General features: G+C 43.6%; 1 protein-coding gene across 7 annotated transcripts in view; it reads left to right on the top strand.

The window, feature by feature from the left end:
• The window catches only part of TBC1D32 (TBC1 domain family member 32), a 210,858-nt gene that overhangs the window by 5,220 nt on the left and 186,943 nt on the right, over positions 1 to 18,695 (top strand). For all 7 annotated transcript variants that reach the window (XR_012902654.2, XM_075924062.2, XM_014577940.4 and 4 more), the window contains 2 exons: positions 9,685 to 9,846; positions 17,556 to 17,733. Coding sequence is in view for 6 of the 7 variants with exons in the window: in XM_075924062.2 (XP_075780177.2) it covers positions 9,685 to 9,846; positions 17,556 to 17,733 (340 nt within the window). In the remaining variant the exon portion in view is untranslated. The remainder of the gene's footprint in view (positions 1 to 9,684; positions 9,847 to 17,555; positions 17,734 to 18,695) is intronic.

The following is an 18,695-nucleotide window of genomic DNA, read 5'->3' as shown; positions in this document are numbered from 1 at the left end:
GGTGATGAGGAGGATGTGGATATAAAGGACACCTGACTCGTTCCCACCTACACATATCTCTTCATTATCTCTGGATAATACAACTTCAGGGGATGATTTTAAATCATTTCAAGAACTCATTAAAAGAGTTGCAGTTACATTAGAGATCTCCCTGTCAGCTATGCCAGAGACCTAGCATAAGCTGACGAATATGCTGCATGCCTTTTTTACATGACAAACTTGCCATCCCCATGAATGAAGCTGTCATGGATCCAGCAAAAACCATCTGGGAGACGCCGGCCACCATATCTGCAAAAGCTCAGATCGGAAACACTATGTTGCTCCTAAAAGAGTAGACATTTTCCCATCTTATCCCAAACTCCCTGATGTGGTGGATGCTGTAAATCTGAGAGGCAAACAGCAGGCTACCCTCACTGTCCCTTCTTACAGGGACTTGAAGAGAATTAGACCTGGTGAGAGGATGGCATACTCATCAGCCAGTCTCCAGCTCAGAATTTCCAACTACATGGCACTTCTTGCCCAATACACAATATATTTGATTAGCTTATGTCTTTTATTGAATTTCTCCCTGATAACAAAAGAGAACAATTTAAGTCTAACATTAATGAGGGTGCACTAATCTCTTGAACACCATTACAGACTTGCACTAGACTCCGCAGACACCACAGCAAGATCGAGCACTTCTGTGGTCATCATGAGACGGGCCTCATGGCTCCAACTCTCCAGATTCCCTAGAGAAGTCCAGGCCACAGTTGAACACTTGCCTTTCGAAGGAACCAAACTCTTCATTGAATCCACCAATGCCTCACTTCACATATGAAAGGACTCACGGACCACACTAAAGACACTTGGCATAAACATGCCTGTTACAAAAAAACAAAACAGGGAAGGTTGTTCACTTAAAGGTACAGGCCCGCACCTTTCAATCAGCAACCCAGGCACTATGACTACTGGTGCTGACCATGCCAAAGCAGGCACAGATAGGCCCCTGAGCAGACAACAGCTCAGCAGTCATTGATGTCACAACAAGCGTTTTGAAGCGGCAGTTGATGGTTTGACAGACCAGGTTTCTCCATGGCAGCAATTCAAATCCTTTATCACATTTGGCAGTAGACTAGCATTCTATCCAGCATGGTGTACCATCACCACCAACAGGAAATCATCAAAACTGATTACTGCATCCTATTTATAGTTATCCCTCCCTCCCACGCCCCCCTTGCCCGTCCCTCTTGAGGGACCCCTCTCGCAAACATGCTCGTACAAGAAGCAGATCATCTCTAACTGGGGGCTAGAGAAAAAGTACTTCCAGTGCACAGGGGCAAGGGGTTCTACTCCCAGTACTTCCTTACCACCAAGAAGATGGGAGGATGGAGGCCTATCCTAGACTAAGATAGACCCTCCACAAACTCAGCCTCTTTGTTTGATCCCAATGATTCAAGGTGGTAACCTTTGCACAATCATTCCTGCCTTGGAGAAGGGAGCTTGGCTATCTATCCCCAACCTTCAGGATGCCTATGTTCATAGCTAGCTACATCGATATCACGGATGCTTTCTGCGATTCATGATGAGGGACTTGCACTTCCAGTACAGAGTGCTACCCTTTGGACTCTCCACAGCCCCATGGGTCTTCTCAAAGGTCCTTGCAGTGGTGGTAGCCCACCTGCACAGAATGAGAATCACCATATTCCCATACTCAGACAATTGCCTGTTAAAAGGCCCCACAGCATGCAACACAGAACAGGCAGTCAAAACCACCAGAGCCCTATTCAACTGCCAGGGGCTCAAGATAAACCTACCAAGTGTACACTAACTCTTACCCAGACTTTAGAATTTATAGGTGTATGTGACAGGGGGCCACCTCTCTCTGCTTGGCGGGACACGCCCCCCTGCACTCCGAGCGCGAGGCGGAGGATGTGTTTACCTGGCGGTCTCCAGCCACTGCGGGCTGGTCACGCATGCACTCTAGCTTCCAAGTGGTCGGGGGCCTTAGGACCCGCGGAGGTCCGCGCCGCAGGGAAGGGGCATCCGCCCACGCTGGGGAAGGGGCCCGGGCACCTCTGGGGGAGCGACCAGGGTGGGCTGAAGTCATCCCGGTGCCAGCCCACAGGACAGGTGGGTGCACACTGATGTCATCCCCAGGTGCCAGCCCAAAAGGTTGACGGCAGGTTTAAAAGGAGTAGCGTGCCCAAAAGAAGAGGGGGAGAGAAGATCCTGGCTGGGCTACGAGGCCGTGCTTCTACCTCCCCCCCTCCCCCGGTGCCGAGGCCACGGGGAGAAACCCAAGAGACACCCAGGGCTAGAGGGCCAGCGCAGCATCCTTGGGTAGTGATGAGTGGCAGTTCTCAAGCGAGGGACCCGGGACTGAGTTGGAACTCTGATGGAGCTGGAAAACTCAAATAAGGCAAGCTAGAGAGAGATTAAAAGGCAAGGCCGGGTGTAGCCGGAACCAGACTTGGGGTCCCGGTAGAACTGGCCTTGCTACAGAGCACATAAAATGTATAGGAGTGCATTAACAGGAGTCTTGTGAGGAAGACACGAGAAGTCATTCTTCTACTCTACTCTTCGCTGATTAGGCCTCCATTGGAGTATTATATCCAGCGCTGGGCACCACATTTAAAGAAAGCTGTGGAGAAATTGGAGGAGGTCCAGAGAAGAACAACAGAAATGACTGAAAGTCTAGAAAATATGACTTATGAGGGAAGACTGAAAGAATTGGGCTTGTTTAGTTTAGAAAAGAGAAGACTGAGAGGGGACATGATAGCAGTTTTCAAGTACCTAAAAGGGTGTTCTAAAAAGGAGGGAGAAAAATTGTGCTCCTTGGCCTCTAAAGATAGGACAAGAAGCAATGGGCTTAAACTGAAGCAAGGGAAGTTTAGGTTGGACATTAGGAAAAACTTTCTAACTGTCAGGGTGGTTAAACATTGGAATAAATTGCCTAGGGAGGTTATAGAAACTCCATCATCTTCACGCATGGCTGCTAGCTGGTTAACTCTCATTGAGATAAAGTGTCTAGAAGCCATACTGCAGGTCATCATGAACTGCCACAGACCTATAATGAGAGAAACACATAAATAAAAGTGGTACCGGTTTACAGTTTGGTGCTGGGAGCATAACTGCTCTCCAGCAGTTATGGGGGTATCACATATTCTCCACTACCTCCTAGGCCTACACCAGAGTGGTCTATCCTTAAGCTCTATCAAGGTACACCTTGCAACCATCGTAGCTCTACATTCCCTACTACAGGGTTATTTCGCTTTTACTCACCACCTAGAAAATGATTCTTGTGGGGTTTACACAGAGGCTATGTGTACACTGCAGGCTTCTTGCGCAAGAACAGTTTTGCGCAAGAATTCTTGTGCAAAAGGTCTTGCGCAAGAGTGTGTCCACACTGCCATGTGCTTTTGCGCAAGAGATGTGCTTTTGCACAAGAGCGTCCCTGGCAGCGTGTACGCTCTCTTGCGCAAGAAAGCTCTGATGGCCATTTTAGCCATAGGGGTTCCCGTTGCCCGTCCACACTGCCCTATTGCGAAATAGCTGTTGCGCAAGAGGGCTTATTCCTTGAGAGGCAAGGAATAACTCTTTTGCAAGAAGCCCTCTCTTCTGATGCTTTACTGTAAATTTACTAGTGCAAGAACACGCATGCAGTGTAGACGCTCCTCACGTTTTTGCACAAGAACAGACATTCTTGTGCAAGAAGCCTGCAGTGTAGATGTAGCCAATATATTTCTCCCACTAAGGGACCCAGTGTCTGCATGGGACCTAAATCTCATGCTCAGGTCTATTACGGGCAGGCCCTTTGAGCTTCTGCCACCTGCTTCCTATTACATCTATCGATGAAGGTCATCTTCCTTGCTGCAATTACTTCCGCAGAAAGAGTAGGCAAGCTGGGAGCATTGATGGCGGCCCCCCCCCTCCGCATCCACAATTTTTCACAAGAATATCCTTTGTACACACCCCACACTTCTTCCAAAGTAACTTGCCTCATTCCATTGCAGCGAACGCATACACTTACCTGTCTTCTTCCCGAAACCCCACAAGGATGGCAGGGAGGTGGTGCTGCATACTTTAGACATCTGCAGGGCAGTTTCTTTCTACTTAGAGTGCACGAAACCCTTTAGTTAGAATTCCATGACTCTTTATCTCATCTACAGAGAGATCACAAGGATTACCCATTTAAAAACAAATATTATCCAAATGGCTCTTAGGATGTATGCTATACATGTATACACCTGGCCTATACTATATTTCAGGAGCCCCGTCCAACGTACAGGCTCACTCCACAAAAGATATGGCAGCATCAACTGTTTTTTTCTGGGGCGTACCAACTGAGGAAATCTGCAAGGCTGCCACATGGGCCTCGGTACACACATTCACACAGTATTTTGCCATTCAGACTTTCGCAGACTCTGATAGTCATTTCCAGGGCTTGACAAGCAGCGGTGAGCCCCGCTCTCCAGTCGCGTGGTTTGGCACGCTGCGCCTGCACAGACCGCACTGCGCATGTGCTGATTGCGCTGCGGCGCCGTGCCGGCTTAAAATCTACTCGCCCCATGCGAGTAGATTGAGAGTATTGTTCGGCCAAAATGAGCAGGGGTCGACAAATTAGTCAGTCACCCATTCACATTTCCTGAAGTTTCCACCACCAAACACAATTACTGCTTGGTAATCACCTAAGGTGGAGCAGTCACGGGGACACTCCTCGAAGAAGAAGGGAAGGTTAATCACCTGGGCAGTAACTGGAGTTCTTCAGTATGGTTGTCTCTCTGAGTGCTCCACCATCCACCCTTCCTACTCTCTGCTTCAGACTCATCTACATACAGGTCAAAGAAGGAAATGGAGATGGTTGGCCGCATGTACAAGATATCCATTTCAAGTGTTGCATGCTGGCGGCTCTGCATGCACAGCCAACTGTGGGTACTCCTACCTTAAGTCTCTGATTGGAGGTGCAGCAGCCCTCAAGCACCTAAACTGGAGCACCCATAGGGATAATCATCTCGAAGAACTCCATTTACTGCACCAGGTGAGTAACCTTCCCTTCCCAGTGGTGTATACATGGGCTTTCAATGGTTTACAAAGTGATCGCATTATGCCACGAAGAGACGGCTCCCCCAGGCTCCTTTAAGTTTTGAGGTTATTGTTTACTCTTTCCTCCTCCTTTGATGTTGAGCAGCAGGAAACATGGAACCCTTAATTTGAATCTGCCACGGAAGGACAGAATGCATGACACTTGTCTTTACAAAGTTTAGTCCAAGCTGATTCACATTTAATAGAACTTAGCATTTTTTTAAATAATCAGATTTACCTTGATTTCTTCAGATTTAAGGAATACCAACAGTGTACCTTGATTTGAACTTGCAAGCCTGTGCAGAAATTTAAACTCTCCATTATTTTGTAGCAAACTTGTGAAAAGATGAAATAAGCTGCAAAGGGGAACACTGTAATCTCAACAATATTATACATTTAGTGTCTCTTTAGGACTACTATCTTCCTCTGTAGCAAATGCACTGTGCTGTGATCTCTAAAGTATTATTGTTTATGAGAATGAAGCAGTTACTGTAAAAATACATTCTGTGAACATACCAGCCATTAAAAAATGAGGAAAAAAGATGTATGAGAGCTTTCATTTGGCAGAACGCCACAGTGTTCTTTTAGTATAGTAATGGCTGAGCTAACCTTATAAACAAGTGAAAGGGAAAAGAGACAGAAAATGAACAGAGAAGCTAAAAAGTTATGTTTTTTCTTGAAATGCATGTTATTTCTACTAACGGTAACAATAAAATACTAAAGGAAATAAATGGAAGAGGAAAAAATTTAGAGCTATTACACAAAAAGTGTCTTAAAGTAGTCAAGAGTTTAATCTGATAAAAAGATCATTACATGAAGTAGTTGGTAACAAAAATAACTTGACTTTCATACTTGTTTTTAAAATGTTCAGGAAAAAAGAAACTATGCCAGCCATTTCAACAGCTGCTTTTGTCTTCATGTACACTTTCCAGGATTGGGCAGTTCATGTAATAAAACCAATACACCATGTATTTGCATGTCCACTGTCTACATTGATCTTTCTCAGCTCACACAAAGTACCTGCTTACATGCTCCCACTTCGCATCCACATGTGATATAATCAAAATGTAAAGTAATCTTACAAACAACTATTGTGTAATCACTTTGTTGTGGTAACTTGCTGTATGTTTTACCACAATGCAAAATAAATAGTTTATCAAGATTACATTGTTCATCTAGTCTGGCCATCTTTTAAAAAAAATAGTTACTTCAAATAAGCCTGAAGCTAGAGATTAGTCTTCAGTGTGGATTGTTTTGTCTTTTATTTGTTTGAAAAGCCAGTGATTTTAATTTAACAAAGTTATGATTACAGTATATCAAATTTGCCTAATGAAATGGCAACATAGAACATTTCTTTAATATTCCAGATACACATGTAATATGGCCTTGATTCAGTAAAACACTTAAGATCATGCTTACCTCCCATTTGCTTTAATGAAGGGGTGGGAAATATTTTTTTGGTTTGGGGGCACTGACCTACAGAAAAAATCATTCGGGGGGCGTACACAAGTGAGAAGCAAAAAAACCCTCAAAATACATCCTCACTGATGTGGCTCTCATCTGAGAAGCAGAAAGACGCTTCCTACATTTCCCTTGCACACCACAGCCTAGGGGGACTAGGCTAGTAGATTTTTTGTTCTTAAGCCTCATGGGAATCTGGAACATCATTATGGGCTCCCCAATACTGGAAGAGAACCTCAAACCTTGGGGGCCAGATCCAGGCAAGCCCCTGCTTTAATGGGATATAAACTACTTTTTCCTAAATAAAGATGTTTTCTTGCATGCCGGGGCTTTATCATGAAACTTGTGAATTGTGCACTGATTGGTTCAAGAACTCACTAGTTCTGCTGAAAGAGGATGTGAACTAAATTCAGATTTTTTTCCTGGATTTAAATCCAGTAATTTAAATGCAAGAGATTGCATGAATGTGCTGTGAAAATTGCAAAGCTAAAATTACTGCCAGGAAACTCAGAAGTTAAGCTTTGAACAATTTTTAATGTAATTGCATACACGTATTTGCTGCTATCTGGCTATACTGAATGAGGGACTAGAGACATATGAAATGGGATTAATCAGGCTGTAATTTTATTTTTAAATGTCTGGGTCTAACTGACAGATAAAAAAGTATATAGTGCAGGTAACCCCATGTTCATTCCATAATTACCAGGGAGGTTTATGCTAAGCATGTTAACTAGCGGTTAATTGACTAGTCGAGTAGTCGATGGAATTTCTGATAGTTGATAGGCACTTCCGCATTCCTCCTCTGAAATGTATAAGTAGGGGCTCTTGTACATTTCAGAGGAGGAATGCGGAACTTTGCGTGCAGCCAGGGGCCAGTGGGAAGTCCTACTGACTCCGGGCTGCATGCGGGTGCCAGTTTTGAAATGCCATATGGAGCCGGGATCACTTGGGGACTCCCCAGCTGATCCCAGGATCAGCTATGCGGAGCTGCCCCTTTGAAACACCGAGGCAGCGTTCAAAGGGGCAGCCCTGCACAGCTGATCCCCAGCTCAGACAGAGGCAGCAAGGGGATGGGCGGGAGCCAGCTTAAAAGCCAGTTTCCCCCATCGTCGGCTCCAGGGTGCCGCCTGCTTCCCCAGCTGCCTCTATCAGAGGCAGCGGGGGGGGGGATAGGGGACACTGCTGGGAAGCAGCCCCTGTCCGCAGGGGTCCCAGTGGGAAGCTGTGCCCTTGCAAAGACAGGGCTATTGCCACCAAGAGTGTCACAAACAGAGGCTTCTCCAGCACTGGCCCCTGTTTGTGGTGGACAGGACAGTCCACCATGAACAGGGCCTGCTGTACTCAGTGTGAGCTGGGACCTAATAGTCCCAGCTCATGCTGATTGCTGCTCCTCTACATTTAAAATGCAGAGCAGCAGTATGAGTGGCTCTGGATCCGTTTCTTGGAGCTACCTCTGCTGTGGAGGCTCTGCACAGCAGCACTTATCAACTGCTCGTTAAGTCATATGATTAGCCATGTAATCACGTTTTAACATCCTTAGAGCTCAGACCCCTCGCGGACAGTAACTGCTGCCACCCCACACTGGTGCCTCTGTATCAGGGGCAGCAGCATGGGGAAGAGGCTGCTCCGTGGAAGCCTCTCCCCCCTCCTCCCCACTGCAGCAGCCTCTTCACTTGGGGAGCTTGGACCCCTTTGGACAGGAACTGCTGCCACTCCACGCTGTTGCCTCTGTATCAGGGGCAGCAGCGTGGGGCAGTAGGCAACTGGTCTGCTTGGGGAGCTGGTTTTTCCAGAGCAGCAGCGCAGGGTAGCAGGGGACTCCTGGGGAGTTGGTCTGGGAGCACGCTACCTGCTGGCCCCGCCGCCGGGGACTATCGTATTGTTATGTAACCGATAAGATGTCATGCAGTTACATGACTATTCAGTTACACTTTATCTAACATACCTAATAGGGATCCTCCACCCTCAAATTCCTTTCCTTTTAGAAGCCATTTTCTGGGCACTGTATACCTTATGTATGGAGTACCTTCATTGCACATCCATCCCACATTTAAATAATGAGTTGCAACATACAGCCTATCGCCCTTCATGCCATACATATGAAAAATGCTTCCTGAACACACTATGGGGAAGGCCCAAATAAAGAAGCAAACAAAACGACCCCCTTGAAAACCAATCAACTAAACAAACAAACAAAAAAACCTGCTCAAATCCATCTAGGTCAATCTGAAGATAAGGAAAAATTCCTTCCAATTTCTTCTCAACATGGGGCAGCTAGTGCAATGCTCACAGCAGGTCTTGACCAATCCTGGTATTTCATCAAACAAAGAGAAGGAGATTGGGTGCTGCCTCCGACTGCTCCAAATAAAAGGGGGCTTTGAAACCTTTCTGCCCATCTGGTTCCCAGAGGATGAGTTAGCATCTTTGTGCTAGCTCCTTATTCCCTTTTGCAGCAGTTTTCTTCTCTCTCTCTTTCCAGTCATAAAACACTATTCCATTAATTTGGCTAGCCAGACTATCCTCACACCCCCAGCTTAACAGTGCAGGTCATTTCCTATACAAATTTAAGTAGTTTCCTGTATAACTTGCATCAACGATTATTAATTGCCATAAAATAACTTGAAACGGGTATGTTTATCAGGGCATTCAAGTTAATGTTCTTGGACCCATAATTTCCTCATTTCCTAATACGTTGTGATTTTTGACTGTGCAACCTCATTATGGTATTAATATAGATCTTTGCATTTAGGAGAAGATTTTCATGGGCACAAAAAGGATTTATGACTTACTGAGGCATTCCTTTGATATACTGATACTGAAGACATTCAAGAAAATCAAAATGGCTTTTTGGTGCTAGACTTAGGGTTTCTAAAATGTGTGTCAGTGCTCCCTGATTTGAAGAGTTTTCTATCATATACAGGGTTTACAGTTTGGTCCTGTGGCTCTCGTCAGCACCCGCTTTGCCCCAACCCCGATGCAAATTGTTCCAGTGCTCATGGTTTGGTGTCCAACCTGTTGAAAAACTCCTTTTAATTCTTAAAAAGTACTAGGGCTTAGAAAGTTGTGTATGCTGGAAAAAAATGTTACATTTGTAATGTTGAAAACATTTGGAACATGAATATAATGAAACACATTTAATTTTATGAATATTTGTTGCAGCTATGAGTTTGTGAAATACCTTCGACAATACATTCGTACCACTCTGGGCTCTGTGATTGAAGAAGAAACAGAAAAATGTACCTCTGCTCAAAATCAGGGTGAAGGATCTGGTTATGACACTCTTGCCCAACATGTTACTAAGAAGACTCGCGAATCAAAAGAGTGAGTGTACACAGGATACATATAAAATGTATTTTTAAAATATGCACTTGATAAGGTTGTGTGGCCTAACTTGTTTTGGTTCTAAAACAGGGATGGGTAAAAGGGCCTCCACAGGCTGGATCAACCCATTAAGGGGGTTGACCCAGCCTGCGGATGCACTGCCACTCCCCTGCCCTCAGGCCATTCAAGGCCTGGGGACAGGGGAGTGCACAAAGTCTCCTCCCTTGCCAGGGGTGTGCAGCGCTTACAGTCAACCACCATGGTTTACTCTAAGTGCTGCGCCTCCTTGCAGGGTGCGGGCAGAGAGTGTGTGAGACTTTGTGCACAAAGTCTCCTCCAGCCACCAGAGGTACAGGCGCCTAAAGGGAACCATCAGCTGTTCAGAACAGCTGGCGGTTCTCTTGGGATGAGGGCAGGGGCAAAGACTTCCTGTGCTGCCTCAACCCCAGGCCAATGATGGTCTGTGGGCAGGGAAGCACAGTAGTGTGCTGGCCCCACCCCTTCCTCCTGAGCTCCTGCCCAGTGTTCCCTCTAAGATTTTCCATCCATGAGCAGAGTGAGTTTTGTCTTGTGCGCCAACAATGAGGCCATGTGCGCTTGTGCGGATGTGTGCCACATTAGTGGCACTGCTCCCCAAGAGACTGCCATGTAGCACCTCCCTACCTTGTGCACCTTGGCAGCATCTGTGCAGGGCAGGGACTGCCCAAGGCTGCTCCTCATGGAACTGGCTGGCTGTGAGCCCCTGCCTGGGCAAAGGGAAGCATCTTCCAGTGCCCTGGATTCGAAGGAAGTGAGGTGCTAGGGGTGGTGCAGTGACATCTGGTGACTGTGGGAAGTGGGGGAAAAAGAGAAATGTAGGAGTGGGGAAAGAGAGATGTAGGGGGCTCTAGCCCCATGAGCAGTCACACCACAGCCCGTCTCCTGCTTTGGGCAGCTGTCACGCTGCCTGCCCAGGGAGCAGTTAGGAAGCCACTGCAGGCTCGTATGCAGGAATTGTGGCCCACATTTCTGCCTTTTTGTAAATGTGGGCCACAATTTTTTTTTTAAATATAAAAGTTCAAAATAGTCATGCAATGAGTGTGCATAAGAGAGGTTAATAAAAAAATTGAGTGGCGGTGTTAATGGGTGTGTTTATTCGCCCATCTTCCCTCTTGCTCACAAGGGGGTTTATTTACTTGAGTTCACTCCCTCCTCCCTTTTTCTCCCCGGTTCAAGTCTCGGAGTCCACCTTATGTATAGTTTTTAAAGTCTCACTGCTCCTGCGGTAGCCCGTACAAACCTTCACCAACGTACAGCTAGTCCAGTGTTTCCGCTATTGGCAGATGGGAGAGGGGGTCCCGACCCGCCTTCACTCATGGGCCCCAGCCCAGGACCCTAAGGACAGGGACTATTACCGTTCCTGTGTGGCTGGCGGGACTTCCTGCCGAAACGTGCCAGCCCACAGGTTCAACAATACGCCCTGTGCTAGGCTATTTCCTCCTCACTTTCCTCCAGCAGCCACCTTGCACATCTGCCATATTCTCTCTGGCAGCGCACGGGTTCTTCACTACATCCCCCTGCTCCCTCAACCATCCAATACTTCCCGGATCTCCTCCGCTCCCCGTGCTGTTCCCCTCTCCTCCTCCCCTGCACTGTTGTTTTGCGCCCATTTTAAACTCTGCGCCCTCCACCTTCCATTTGACGTCCTCTTGACCCCGCCCCCTTGCCTTTGTGTCACATCCGGCTTGCGCGTGGCACGGCCGTCACTCCCGACTTCTGAGGCTGTGGAGTGACGTAGCTGAGATGTGACCCGCGAACACCCAGTTCATGCTGCATGCTGGACTCCATGCGCCGCATACATGGCGGGCGCAGAGCGGCTTGGAGTACGGGGCAGCGACACCCCATCACAGGCGGGAAATCAGTGAGTGGGGAAAATGTTCTAAATTCTTTGCTCTTTCCAGAGAACAGATTTTTAACAGGAGATTGTGGATTCATTTACAAATACCTTTTCCCACCTTCCACAAAACAATCCTCATTAATATAGCGTTAACATGGGATTTCTCTCCTCAAAATACAAATGGTCAGATCATGGCCAAAACTTTACATAATGGGACGTTAGATCTGGAATGCCTAACACTTCAGAGATGTGTAAAATACCCCATCACAATCCACTACTATATGAACCATACACTAAAAAACCAGACTCAATGAAGCAACCAAAACACTCCTTTCTCCCCAAATATTAGGTTATCAGAAAACGTGAAAGTTAAAATCGAGATTAAGGTTGAACATTGTTGCTTCACTGTTGTACAAAAGATTTCCAAAAAACAGAAAATCCAAAATAGAGGGATTATGGGACAGCTCTTGGACAACGGAACAACACCCCCCCCCCCCATGAGCTTAAACCTAAAAGGAGCCAGTTCTAGGGCGCCTAGTCCCCACCCCTGGAAAGAGGGAGATGTGTACAGCTAGGCCCCCCAGCCTGCACGCTCCACACATGAACCAGGCAGAGTGGCTCCAACCTACTTGGCGCCTCTGGGGAAGGCAGGAGTAGTTGCAGCATGAGAAGCCAGGGTACTCCTGCCCGCGTCCAGAACTGGGGGGGAACATACATGGGGTAGGAGGGAAGGTCTTGTATATCTGTAGGGGGCCTGTGTCAGCAGCCAGGACTCCCTGGCAGTCCTTCCGCAGCTCCCCCAGCAACAGTTGGGTCTGTCCTCCCTGGCTGCGCTGCTGCTCCACACCAGGGGAGAGGAGCCAGCCACAGTAAACAGAGCAGAGCCCCAGCAGCTAGTGCTCTGTGGGGCGTGTGAGGCACTGTGAGCCAGACTCCTGCTCACTCTCTAACTTGTCCTCCGCTGAGCTGGGCACAGGTGGGGAGGAAGCCATGGGCCTGGCACCCCCATCAGGTCCCCCACCATGCGACCCCAGCCAGATCTGGTCACTGGAGTGCCCCCACTGGCTACTTTGGCCAGGCTGGAGTATTCCTGTCCATGGCAGGCCCCACAGCAGGTGAGATGCTGCTCCAGCCCCCACTGGTTAACCGGAACCGGTAAGCATCACCCATTTATCATCACCCATTAAGGGTCATGCTTACCAGTTAACCTTTCACATTCCTATTAAGTACAAAGTTAAAATCTAGTATAGCACTGATGAAACTTTGCATTCCAAACAACCTATTTGCCTTGAATTTTGAAATGAAGGAATACTTTGTCTCAGCAATTGCGGTTCCAAAATGTATGCTAGGTCTTTGGGAACATGAGCAGTGTTGTTAAACAAGGCTCTATGAATAGGGATGTTTCACTGAAATATCCCTCATTTCCAGCCTGAACTCAGAGATTATTGAATGTCAGTTTACAATATCACTGTGCTTGATAGCCTCAGAGAAAGAAAAGTGGGAAATACTGAAAAACAGAAATTTATATTTTCGAGTTTGAGCTCATGTTTATGCGACATAAACAGAAAAACACTTTTTATTTGTTTCACAGTTTACCTTTTGTGAACAAAACAATGTATCTTTATACTAAGTCAGACAAAATTATTTTTTCTGCATACGTATTTGTTGCACAGTACAGAATTCATATCTATTAAATTGTGTTAAGAATAGAAGTGATTGGGTTACCAAGTCCATTTGTTTTAATTTTAAGATCTCAGTTCAGCAGAAAGTGAAAGCAATCAAAGTTTGTTTCCATGTCGATAGGCATTCATCATTAAATGGTTGCTTTCAAAAGATTTCACATCTGGAAAGAAACAAAATGACTGCAATTGTAAGCTAATTTTAAATAGTATCTTGTACATCACCTGTTCCAAAATTTGTCACACTATGAAACCAAGAAATTCAGTGCTCTGATAATGTTCTGTTTTGGTCTCACAGTTTAGTAGATATGATTTAAAGACTGGGTATTCCCCATTGTGGATAACTTTACTCTCCTGGTTATGCTGGATATATAACTATTTAAGTGTCTGTCTTGGAAATTGAACCCTTGGATTATGAACTATATATTTAATGATACTTTTAATGATAATTTGGTAATATATGATATATGGTAATGTATGGAGTAGACCTGCTAAAAGAAGAATTTAGAAGTTTTATTGCAGGATAAAATCCTTACATTAGCTTGTTAATTAATTAGTACCTAATTGTTATTAATGAATTACTTTAGCAACACATAGCAAAACTATTTTTAGAAGTCTATCTAGAGACTACAAATCCATTCTTAACCAACTGCTCTTGGCTTTTCTTTGGGCACTAAATGTAATAGTTTGTCAGATGTGCTTTTGAACTCAGCTTTTGAATTTTATGTTTAACGTTACCAACATGCCTAAGTCTTGTAGGATCTGGGCTTGAGGGCTTGATTTTGTGCTCATTGAAGTCAATGGCAAAGATCTTATTTACTTTTATCATGAAGGGTCAGGACCTGGAGCTGACCTAAGCAGTTGCAAGGGCAGCTTTGTTCTTTAATGTGAAGTCTGAGTTTGTTTATCCTTCTCTCCTTCAAAAGATATACTCGTTTACATTAGTATAATTCCAGTGGAAGTAGTTTAATGCTTTACTCATTAAGTTTGAGATACCCAAACACGTTAAGTTTGTAGCTTCAAAACCCACCAGCATTAAGTTCTTTGGGCTTTTCTAAACAGAGATAAAAGCCAGGATGTCAATTTACAGTGCACTTGCTTCTTGCATACTAACTTGCCATGTGGACCCTGGCCATGTGGTTCACTGAAAGTTCAGTTTCAAACTATAGTTTGTTTAACTAAACTATGGAACTTTTAGTGCATGGTAGGGGTCACATGACGATTTAGTACACAGCAAACCACAGTGTGAATGTGCCATTTACTAATTTTCTGGATAGATCTTAGTGACTTTATTTCCTTCGTACAAATGCTTGACCAAAGTTGCTCCTTGTCTAGTGTTCTGAAACATGCACATTTTTCACTGAGTTGCTGCCGTATATGGCTGCATTTTTTAGGTCCTAAGCTTATATAATCTGTTAAATGCTTTGACCTCCTTCAGAATGAAACTATTATTATATATAATTCCCTTTTATGGATAAAGTTTTGTTTTCAGGCATGTACATGTGGATCCTACTGACTTCACAAAGGTCTGGCAATTGACTATTTTTCTCCATCTCCATTCTATTTCTTGAATGGAAGGAGTTTAATAAATATTAACTTTGGTCATAGCAGAAATGGATTTGAACTTGTATTGGAGCCACACAGCTTACTGGAAGAGAAACAAGATAATGGTGTGTGTTACTTGGATTTGTATCCCCTCATGAACTATTTTGATAACTTATCTGGTTTCATGACAGGCATTGTATATATTTCACTATCCATCAGGCAACAGTTCAACTTTGAATCACATGCTAGTTTGGAACCCTGTTACTAAACTCATCTGGGATGAACATATATTTAGGAACATCGATTTTGTTCTGGAATCTGATAATTGATTCTTAATAGCAGCAATGATCTGCTTTAGTACCTACTGCACCAAAATACTTCAGTTTTGATAAGCTTCATAACTAACAGTTAAGTGGTAGTGATTTCCAATACATATTCTATATTGGATGACTAGTTGTGTACCGCAGAAGAGTAGAGTTTAGTTTGGGAATCTGATACTGATATCACTGGAGAACAGCTAGAATTAAGGAGTTTGAAAAAGAAATGTTACATTACAGATGGTATCCTCCAATTATGGGAAAAATAATTGCAGTGTAGAATGGGTGAAATAGAAGTTGAGATCAGTTAACGAAGAAAAGACAAAATGAACAATGAAGGAGAAGAAATATATTGAACAAATAGTTAAGATCAAAATGATCCTAATCAGTGGTGGAATAGTATGGCACAGCACATTGAGGAAGCCTCTGAAAGACACGACTAGAAATGTATATTTGAGATTTTCACTGTTCTAATAAGACATCCATTCTCATGACTTCCACTAGTTAAGGATAAAAATAGAAAATATTGCAAGGATATTGATAGTTGATTTCAGAGTTGGTATGAATTTTTGAGAATTAATGGCCAGATCCTTATCAAGATGTATGTTGCAACTTAATCCAAAAATGAGCTCAACAGAAAATATGCTAGCAACATTAGAAGAAATGATACTTGTGGTCAAACAGTTTGCAAATTATGAAGGACCAGGCCTTGGTAACATTTTATCAGAACTGCTAAAGAGTGGTAATCTGGATTTAATTCACTGGCTTCATAAATTTATCAAAAAAAGTTTGGGAAACCAGTCACATTCCAGAAGAACAGAAAAGTGGCTGCATCATATTTCTTTTTTTCCCACAAAGGAAAATAAATCATATTCTCAAATTATTGTGGAAAAACAATATTATCAGTCCCAAGGAAGGCTTTTATGATCAAATTACTGAACTGATACTAGTTTTGTCTCAACTCTATAAGGGGAGGTAACCAGTGCGGTTTCCAGAAAGGTGATCTATAATTCATTTTATGTATGCCTTGTGGAATGCCATTGCAGAATAAGTACAAAAATGGTAGTTAACATTGAATTTATTGACTTTGCAGATGATTTTCACTCAGTGTATCAGAGAATACAGTACTATAGTTACTGCTATTTCAGTATGGGGTACTTAACAATTTGGTATGTCTAGTCAACACTTTTCTGTATTAACTGCTCCTGCTTTGCTGTTAAGCGCTTTGTATATAGGTCTGCTGAGTTTCGATTATCTGCTATTTGCAGCGTCTGTCCTGTTGGCCACTTCTTGAGCAGTCTCTTAGGACACTATTCACCTCATTCATGACAGTGTGTGTTGGACACCCCATCACAACAAGCCTTTTAGATGGAGCAGAACCCGCTGAGGAGAGAGAATTTAGACAGTTTTCAGGGTCAGAAGTATATTCTTACATCTCTTAGTTTGATTTTGTTGCAAGCAAAATTGTAATCTTGTATCAACTGAGAGCAAGACAGCTGTAATGTATGTTTTTACAGAAGGCTTGCAGAACTGAGGTTGGAGGAAGTAGTACACGTGGTCAACAACTAATGAGGTTGAAAGATGATATTTTAGAGGATTTAAGAAGTCTTAATCTTCACATATGGACTCTTAATGAAGGAAGAATTTCAAAAGAACATTTGAGGTGGAACTTCACTGTGCACAGCACTATGGATAGCTACTAAAGCTATGTGAATCTGTCGCTTATTAAACATTATACATTTTAGGTTAACTTTGCTTTCAAGAACTTGAATTTGAGGGTTACTCCATCCATGCATTCTGTACTGCTGCTTTCACAGAGGACTTTTATGGAAGGAAAAAAATTAATTAAACTTGTGGGGACAGAAATAGTAATGATGATTTTGTTAGGGCCATATTTTGCTTTTGGCTTTCACATTCTTTTTGAAGAACATCTGAGTGTGGAGTACAGTTTAGTAAAAAAAACCCTGGGAATGCAGGTCCAAGTATGTTATGCTCTTACGCGGTTTGTTTTTAATTTTAGTATTGTCATTTGAATAGATAAAGCAGATGCACAAAAAGGAAGAGCATTTGGGTTTTTTTGAGATGTATTTATCTAGTTTTAAAGTTTACACACACATTGTTAATTACTTGGGATATATATATATATAATGTTTTGTTTTTATTTAAAAACTTTTTAGTTCACTGAGTAAATTCAGTGAAATTTTAATGTGATATCATGCCTTGTTCCATTATTAATAATGTAATTAGTGATCTTTATGTTATTTAGTATTATTCTTACCTCTGTCTTTGAAGGTATAGAGAAATGATGCATTCCTTGAAGAATGTCATGATGGTAGTGGTGGAATCTCTGATTAACAAATTTGAAGAAGATCAGATGCGTAATAAGGAAATGCAGAGGAAAACGAAGAAAGAGCAACGTAGTGCTTACTATACAGACAATTGCTCTGATAGTGATTCATCTTTCAATCAGGTATTATATCATAATTTGGACTTCTATTGTGAAATGGTGTTATGCTTAAAAGAAGCACACAGGACCTTTTTCAGGGGAATAAGACAACACGCCGCATTTATTGATAATATAACAAAGTAGCATATGCATTTGCACGCACGCATGCGCGTGTGCCCCCTGCTGATGCAATAGTTACCAGTCTGTTGCTCGGTCCAGCCTATTAACTAGATAGGTCAGATACGAGGAAGAAGCCGGGTTCTTGTCAGTCTGGACTGATGCTCCATAGCCATAGCAGGACAGAACCCTAAGAACCATACAAGGCACCCCATCCTTTATAGAATTTTCCTTCCATGTGAGTCTATCCATTTTGCCTTGTCAGGCCTTAGTCAGTTCCTCAGCATCACAAAAAGTCTTTCTGAGTCATATATTAATCTGGAAATTGTTCTCGCTGTCATTTTATATCAGTGCGCTGACGACCCCTCTTGGGTGTTGTCTTCTGTCAAAATTTGTTATCGGTTTCCTATCAAGAGGTGCTTGCCACTAACTTCAGGGCTTGTCAGTCTGCCTCGGTGCAGTTTGTGTCTTCCGTGTGCTTTCACTTAGTTGCTAATTATTTGGTGCTTCTGAATCTCCAGCTCCTCCTCTGACCACTTGGGCATGCTGTGACCTTCACACTTATCACTCCTAAAACATTCTCTCTTTCATTCACACAAACAATACATTTACACAATTGCAGCACAGAATAAAGGGTACTTCTATTCACTTTAATAAAGTTACAGAGTCTTTCAATATTCAACTTCTTTCTGTGTATTACAAGGCTGTACCTAATATTAACATCACTATTCATTACAATATTCCATACCTTTACTTTAACATCAGAACATACTAACATCAAACAGAGCTGGAGCTAAGTTAGCAAAACTGCCTGGCTTGTCTGAGGCCTACGTCTTGGCTGTGCCTAGACTGCATCCCTTTTCCGTAAA

This window comes from Pelodiscus sinensis, chromosome 3, assembly GCF_052426305.1.
Source record: "Pelodiscus sinensis isolate ZL-2025 chromosome 3, ASM5242630v1, whole genome shotgun sequence".
Classification (NCBI taxonomy): Eukaryota; Metazoa; Chordata; order Testudines; family Trionychidae; genus Pelodiscus; species Pelodiscus sinensis.
The sequence above is the reverse complement of the archived record's forward strand: the minus strand, read 5'-3'. Positions and strand labels throughout refer to the sequence as shown.